The following is an 8,489-nucleotide window of genomic DNA, read 5'->3' as shown; positions in this document are numbered from 1 at the left end:
AAAAAAAAAAAAAAAAAAAAAGTCTTGCCACTTGCCCTGGGTCACAGGTGAGACTGGACCCAGCCAGCCTCATTGCTTCACTTCATGGTTCTCAACTCTTTTCTCTTGTGTTCTCCCGCAAGTCAATGTGCTTCCGTTTGTGTGGGTTATATCTACTGATATTTGCTCTACTGGAGCTTAATACTGAAAAAAATTTAAAACATTCTAGAGCACACATTCCATTTGTGTCAGACTAACGGTATCATGGAACCTCTAGAGAACATCGTGTGCTGATGGGAGAATTAGTATTACTATGAAATTAGTTTTCATCTCATGGACATCCTGCAGGAGCATTTGTGAATGCTGCATCTCCTCCATCTCAGCCTCATAAGCAGGTTTTCCCATTTTCCATGGCCACCAGCACATCTGAATAGTTTGCAGACATGGAGTCTCCAGTGGCCTTACCAGTATTTCTAGGACCTTGGCTTAAGGCCTTTCCCCAGGCCAAAGAAAGAAAAGTTGCAGTAAAATGCTGCATCTCTTCAATGGTTAGCATGGGCCCCTAAGTACTATCTCTTTGCAAGTCAGGGTACGCTCAGGTCCTTGACCGACCCTGTATGCTTTCCCACCAGACAGGAGGCACCACTTGCTAATGAGTCTGATCAACTTAAGTTCATGGGAACTTAAGAGTTTTCTAAATTTGATTCAAATACAACAATGAATGACCCTCAAGTGGATACTGCACTTTCCCAGAGAATGTGTGTGACAGATGTTCCAGGTGGCTTTAACAAATATTCTAAGCTGCTTGGTGCGTTAGGTAACACGGTATTTTACAAATAAAAAGATGTAAAATCCAAAACCAAAATCCAAAAACCATGATGCATACAAAAATAAAATAACACATGTTGAAAATTAATTCATTAATGAGGGAACCAGTAAGATATAGGGAAAAGAAGGATTCAAAGGGAATTGGTTCATGACCAGCCTCTCCAAGATGGTGAAACACTGTCTCTACTAAAACTACAAAAATTAGCCAGGCGTGGTGGCAGGTGCCTGTAATTCCAGCTACTCAGGAGGCTGAGGCAGGAGAATCACTTGAACCCGGGAGGCGGAGGTTGCAGTGAGCTGAGATCTCTTGCAGCCTGGGTGACAGAGTAAAACTCTGTCTCAAAAAGAAAAAAAAAAAAAAGTAATTGGAAGAATAGATACATAGGCAGGCAATGTAAAATGCTGAATGGGTTTGCTTGTAGATGAACCACTGGGCTCCTCTATAGGGCAGAAGCAGTGCATCTTCACTCAGACTTCCATGAGCAGGGTCATTCGAATCACTGTCAGCTTTCTACAACCTATTTCTAAAACAGCTCAGTCCGTGCAGTGGGAGGTGTAGCTCCTGTAGAATCAGACAGCTCTGAACGTGTTCTATCCAATGCCAGACTACTCTGACATTCCATCGAAAGGATACCCACTTATTGTTATTGCCCATTTAAAGTCTTTCACAGTTTTCCTGACGTTGGTACTTTTTTTCTCTCAGTCTTGAAATTAAAGTGGTTTATATGTCCTTCCACTCTATATTAAATAAAATGTTGGTTAAAGTTCTGTATAAATTGTAAAAAACAAGACTATTAAAATAAGACTATTATTAAATTATGTCATCATATTCCTGTAGTCTCACAGGTTGAGTCCCTGCTACAGCTTAAAGTCTATCACAGTTGGTAGTTTGAACACACAGTAAGCCCTTTTTCCTACTTTTTTTTTTTTTTTTTTTTTTAGACAGAGTCTCTTTCTGCTCGCTCTGTCACCCAGGCTGGAGCGCATAGTGCGATCACAGCTTACTGCAGTCTCAACCTTCCCAGGCTCAAGTGATCCTCCCGCCTCAGCCACCGAGTAGCTGAGACTACAGGTGTGCACCACCACACCTGGCTAATTTTTATATTTTTAGTAGAGACAGGGTTTCACTTTGTTGGCCAGGCTGGTCTTGAACTTCTGGCGTCAAGTGATCTACCTGCCTTGGCCTCCCAAAGTGCTGGGATTACAGGTATGAGCCACCTCACCCAGCCCTGCATTAGACATTTTTTTGGGGGGAGGGGGGACAGAGTTTCGCTCTAGTTGCCCAAGCTGGAGTGCAATGGCGCAATCTCTGCTCACTGCAACCTCTGCCTCCTAGGTTCAAGTGATTCTCCTGCCTCAGCCTCTTGAGTAGCTGGGATAACAGGTGTGCGCTACCATGCCCAGCTAATTTTTTGTATTTTTAGTAGAAATGGGAGTTTCACCATGTTACCCAGGCTGGTCTCAAACTCCTGACCTTGGGTGATCCACCCGCCTCGGTCTCCCAAAGTGCTGGGATTACAGGCGTGAGCCACCGCGCCTGGCCACACTAGAGTTTTAATCCCAACTTTCCTACCTGAGAGAAATAGCATGAAAAGTGATATAAATTTTTATAGAATCAGTCAGAAGCCGGGCCTGTAAATTAACTGTACTCTGAGACTGGAACTTTTTCTATCATCTTACAGCTTTAATGGAAGTTTATATTAGTATCTGTAAACAAAACTTTCATTGCAGTTCTCTATTTGTGATCATTGATTTTCAACTTGATATACAAGGGGATTTTAAAACTAACCTTCTGTCTCTTTTTGTTTCTCCTTGCAGTTTGTTCTATCACACAGAGCAAGGAGTGGATTGAAAATTGGTGTACTCTCGTGCAAGCTTGCAGATCCCACTGAGGCAAGCAGAAACTTGTCTGGACAAATACATGTTTAAAATGGTCTAGCATTTTAAACTGTGGAAAAGCATATGAGTTTTAACTCCCTTTAAAATGGAATATTAATTTGAAAATTATGGGGAAAACATTTTGTTTACATGTGATGAATATGTTTCTAGAAATCGTTATGGTGGAGCTGGTCTGGGGTGAGTCTGAAGGCCTCTCTCATCTGACTTCCCTTCTTAGAAGGCCTCCTACTGTCTTTGCCTTGTCTCTTCCCAAGTTGGAAAATGTTTACATGAATTAATAAACAGATTTAATCTTCTACAGATTTGAATGATTTATTTTCTTAAGCCAGTTTATTCTTTGTTTTGCTTCCCTGGAAAAAGAGTAGGACCTCAAGGGCTGGGCACGGTGGCTCACGCCTGTAATCCCAGCACTTTGGGACACTGAGGCGGTCAGGAGATTGAGACCATCCTGGCTAACACAGTGAAACCCCATCTCTACTAAAAATACAAAAAATTAGCTGGGTGTGGTGGCATGTGCCTGTAGTCCCAGCTACTCGGGAGGCTGAGGCAGGAGAATCTCTTGAACCTGGGATGCGGAGTTTGTAGTGAGCTGAGATCGAGCCACTGCACTCCAGCCTGGGCGACAGAGCGAGACTCCATCTAAAAAAAAAAAAAGTCGGACCTCTAAAGACTACCTTCTGAGAGCTGGGTGGTGACTTGTCATCCGACAGGATGAGGGCGAGGGGCTCTCTGCACCAGGTAGGAATAGCCGAAGTCATGGGCAATCCTGTGCGACTGCTTTGAGCACCTGGAGCTTTTCTAGCCCCTGGTCTTCTCTGGTGACACACTGGAGTGCCCAGTGCTTGTGGAGACTTGCTGGCTCAGGGCTGACGTGACTGAGTCTGAATCAACAGGGAGGAGACCAACTTCAAAAGTTTCATGAGCGTGCCTGGGTCTCAGAACTCTGAGGGGGACCTACTCAGGACACGAGGACGACAGCTGCCAATTTATCTGTTTGCTTTGCAGCAGCCACAAAGTAAACTGCTCAACTTCACACCTTTGAGAGTCACTTACTTCAGGGCACAGACTTCAGCCTGTGAAGACCCAACGCTAAGGTCAGTGTTGACCCACATCCTGGGAGGTTTGACGTGGTACTTTAGAAGGCTACACGTCCTCCACGACAAGATTGGAAAAAAAGGAAAAAGTGAGTATATGAAACTGTTTCCTAAGGCTGGTGTTGGGAGATAAACTATCTTGTCAGTCATGTTTTATCTGGCTTTTACCAGGGATGCAGGTTCACCCCTAAGTGTCCAAATTGTGGTGATAAGGTAATGAACGACTTGATCTAGTTGTGCAGAATAGGCCTTCCATCCTTCCATCCTCCCTTGGGAGAAATGGGGGGGTTGTGAAGCAAGGTGAATGGGGAGGGTGGACAGGGAAGGAAGGAGAGGAGAGAAGTGAGGGTGCCGTGGCTGGTGCTGGCTTGGCTCCCACTGTGGGTTCAGCAAGAGTGGGTATGGTGCCCCCTCCACTGAGCCCCGTGTCCAGGACTCAGGAGATGCCACCTTACTTGGTTAATTTTAAAACATTTTGTAGAGACAGGGATCTTGCCATTTTGCCCAGGCTGGTCTTGAATTCCTGGGCTCAAGTGATCCACCTGCCTCAGCCTCCCAAAGTGCTGGGATTACAGATGTGAGCCACCGTGCCCAGCCAACACTTACATTTTTAAGAAAAAGAGGAAAATAATTATATGAAGGTTTTAGCATATTTGAAAGTTAATATAAAACTATCTTGAAAACAAAGATACTATACCAACATTTACACCAAAGATGCGCCCAACAATAGTCTTGTTTAAAAAAAAACAACTGAGGCTGGGCGCAGTGGCTCACACATGTAATTCCAGCACTTTGGGAGGCCAAGGCGGGCAGATCACGAGGTCAGGAGATCAAGACCATCCTGGCTAACACAGTGAAACCCCGTCTCTACTAAAATACAAAAAATTAGCCGGGCGTGGTGGCGGGCGCCTGTAGTCCCAGCTACTCGGGAGGCTGAGGCAAGAGAAGGGTGTGAACCCGGGAGGCGGAGCTTGCAGTGAGCTGAGATTGTGCCACTGCACTCCAGCCTGGGCGACAGAGTGAGACTGTGTCTCAAAAAAAAAAAAAAAAAAAAGTAAATGGAGGATGCTCCTTGCATCATTGTTTCTAATAGCAGAGCATCTGAAATGTGTGCAACCTGTTGGGGATGTCCCACTCAGAGTCTCTTCACTTGCTGAAGTCCCTCAGCTTCTATGAGGATCAGAAAATTACCTGAGGAAGCTATGGAAGGGGTGGGGAGAGCAGATACTGGTGCCAACAGACTCCTTGCTTCAGAACTTCCCCTTGGGTTCACCAGCTGACTGAAGCTGGTATCCAGCCCAGACCACTTTCTTCCTTGGAGTTTACTCCCTGTCCTTTCTGCTTCATTACACTTCTGAGAGCACTCCTTCAGCAAATCATGGGAGCAAGAGTCTCCATCTTAGGCTGCTTCTGGGGTACGTGATCTAAGATACAGCCATTAAAAAGGGGTACCTGTACTTACATTCACTGACCTGGAAATATGTTCATAATATATTAAGCAGATGTGTAATACTCATTTTTTATAAAAGTCCAATGAACATGTTTTAAAAACACAACAGAAGAACAGATGTCAAGCCATGTATTCTGTACAGACTAATATATTGTGAAGTGTGATAATGGTCTCACATTTCCATGTAGGAGAATATCCTGATTCTTAGGAGATGTATGCTGAAAGGGCAGAGTCTTTCTGCAGTCACCATCCTGACGCATTTTCAAAATAAGGGTGTGTGTGTGTGTGTGTGTGTGTGTGTGCGCGCGCATATATATACACATACGTATATGGAGAGAGGTGCGTGTGTGTATATATACACATATATGGTGGGGGGAAGGGTGAGACACAGGACCAGAGGACAAACATAGTGAATGCTGGTAATTGTTGAATCTATTAAAGGGCATATGGAGTTCATTGTATTAGTTTTTCAACTTTTTCATAGGTTTAAATGTATTCAAAATGTGGAAAACGTTATCTTCTGAATGCTAGGATTGCTATGATTTTAGCATTCTCAGGAATTGTCGGACTTGGTGTCTCTGTTTTTGATTCTTGCATCTAAGGACTTCGTGTGCCTACACCTGCAATGCTGATGTCGATGTTTGTGACAAAGCTTGTTCTACCACTGTAGTGAACACTGACCCTGGGGGTACCATACTCAGTGCTGGCTTGTGCCATCTACGAGGGCTGCATGTGAGCAATGCTTCTACTTTATGCCTTTGACTTTAATAGTCTGTCAACTTGGTAGATGTATCTCAGCTGAACCTTGTACCTGGTAGCTAGACAAATAATACACTTTCAGCATAAGCACACCCTTTGATCCAGCTTTTCCACTTATGGGAACCTAGCCAAAGGAAAAAACAACACATGTGCTGATACTAGCAAATCATTAGAGACAATCTCAAGGTCCAAAAATGGAGGCTTGACTTCAGAATCTTATGCAATCCATGAAAATTGTACTGCAGAAATGTGTCAGCTAACAAGGAAAAAGATGGTCACAATATACAGTGAAATAAGCAAGTTAAAAAATTTTATGGTATAGCTGGGCGTGGTGTCTCACGCCTGTAATCCCAGCACTTTGGGAGGCCAAGATGGGTGGATCACTTGAGGTCAGGAGTTTGAGACCAGCCTGATCAACATGGTGAAACCCTGTCTCTACTAAAAATATAAAATTAGCTGGGTATGGTGGCACGTGCCTGTAATCCCAGCTAGTCGAGAGGCTGAGGCAGAAGAATCACTTGAACCCGGGAGGCAGAGGTTGCAGTGAGCCAAGATCACGCCACTGCACTCCAGCCTGGGCAATGAGTTAAACGCCATCTCAAAAAAAAAAAAAAAAAGAAAAACAAAAAAAGCAAAAAAAGAAGAAAATTGTATGGTATGAGCAAACTCTATTTAAAACATTACAATTATATCCACAGATTTGGAAGAAATTGGACTAAATGCTTAACTTCACCTGTCCCTGGGTAGATAAAATTTTTGGTGTTTTGTTCTAATTGCTAATCTCTATTTTCTGACTCTTCTCTAATTACATGCATTGCCAAGCAATGAAAAAAATAATACTAAAAGTAGTTAAGATAGCATATTTAATAAAGAAATCAAATTATGGCAATTCCTCATACTAAATTACACTATAAGCATGGGTTGTAGCATAACTAAATGTCTGATTCTTCTTATGTATCTACTTACAGGATGCAGCCCACATTGTGGTCAAAACTTCAGGTTCTGGTCTTGGGAGAGTGGGTTACATCTTGGCTCTGCCACTAAGCTGAGTGACTTTAGCCAGCCTTCCTAGCCTCTAGATCTGTCTTCATTTGAGTAATGGGGATGGTAGTGATAATACTAACCTTATGGGTTGGTTGAGGGTTACGTAACACATGGAAATACAGAATAAACTGCTTGACATGCTGCCTAACAGTATTGTGTTCAATAAATGGTGACCATTATTACTAAATTAGATGTCCTCGGCTCTCTTCAAGGGGCCAGCAGATGATGTATACACTAACAGGAACTCTGCCGAAGCCCAGAGGACTCCTTCAGGCATTGATAGCTATGCTGTGCATCTTGCCTAGACTTTTTTTTCGGAGAAAGGTGCAGGCAAGAGCAAAAGCAGCAGTCCCAGGCTATTCAACTTCCACAAAGCCTCCTTATCTCCGGTTGGGAAGTACAGTTGCTGATTAACTGTTAATAGAGCACAGTGTTCAGAAGGCCAAAGGTCAAAGACTAAGGTCGGAAGCCACACAAGGAGGAAATATCCCTCCTCGTCACTACTGGGGGAAAATAAATTAGTAAAGCCACATACAAGGGAGTACCTTTATTTGGAAAGCAATAATTTCACAATCATCCCTCGAACTCAGAATCGATGGGTCTGGGTAGATACCCTAAGTAAACAGGTGAAATCTTCATTAATTGTTCACTTATTAAGAAAAATTTTAAATTAACTGATTACGTGCAGGAGTGTTTTTCACATTTCCTGGTAAGAATGACTTGGAATGCTCTGTAAACACAGCTTCACTGGAGATTAATCCTATCAAACTGATTCAGCGAGTCTGGGATGGGCCAGTAATTTGGAAATTATTGTTTTTACAAATGCTTCCTGATGATGACCAAGTCCAAGAAAATTTGGTAAACAATGGAAAGTTATCTGGAACATAATTTTCAGTTTTCTCTGCAGCTTTTAAGTCTTGAGCTACTAGAGATAACCCACTGAAAAGTTTTCTCCAATCCAGGTTTACAAAAGGAAACTCTTAACATTTGGTTTGATAAAATGTTTTCTGAAGAAATACTTTACTTTGGCTGTTTTCATTTCTGGCCCATCCATTCTACTTCACGTTTTCTTGAAGAGTCCATCTTATATGAGTTGAGGCATAGCAATCTAATCGTTTTTAAAATAAATGGTTTCTAGGCCGGGCGCGGTGGCTCAAGCCTGTAATCCCAGCACTTTGGGAGGCCGAGACGGGTGGATCACGAGGTCAGGAGATCGAGACCATCCTGGCTAACACGGTGAAACCCCGTCTCTACTAAAAAAAAAAACTACAAAAAACTAGCCGGGTGACGCGGCGGCGCCTGTAGTCCCAGCTACTCGGGAGGCTGAGACAGGAGAATGGCGTGAACCCGGGAGGCGGAGCTTGCAGTGAGCTGAGATCCGGCCACAGCACTCCAGCCTGGGTGACAGAGCGAGACTCCGTCTCAAAAAAAAAAAA

The 8,489-nt window shown here is 43.4% G+C and overlaps 1 protein-coding gene across 1 annotated transcript in view; it reads left to right on the top strand.

Annotated features, from left to right (window-relative positions):
* Positions 1–3,004, top strand: part of MEIOB (meiosis specific with OB-fold) — a 76,452-nt gene extending 73,448 nt beyond the window's left edge. The window contains exon 20 of the mRNA XM_017858291.1: positions 2,626–3,004. Within this exon, the coding sequence (XP_017713780.1) occupies positions 2,626–2,736 (111 nt within the window). The 3' untranslated portion in view covers positions 2,737–3,004. The remainder of the gene's footprint in view (positions 1–2,625) is intronic.
* Positions 3,005–8,489: the final 5,485 nt, after the last annotated feature.

This window comes from Rhinopithecus bieti, unplaced genomic scaffold (genome assembly GCF_001698545.2).
Source record: "Rhinopithecus bieti isolate Rb0 unplaced genomic scaffold, ASM169854v2 scaffold_47707, whole genome shotgun sequence".
Taxonomy (NCBI): domain Eukaryota; kingdom Metazoa; phylum Chordata; class Mammalia; order Primates; family Cercopithecidae; genus Rhinopithecus; species Rhinopithecus bieti.
Note: the sequence above shows the minus strand (reverse complement) of the source record. Positions and strands in the feature narration are given on the sequence as shown.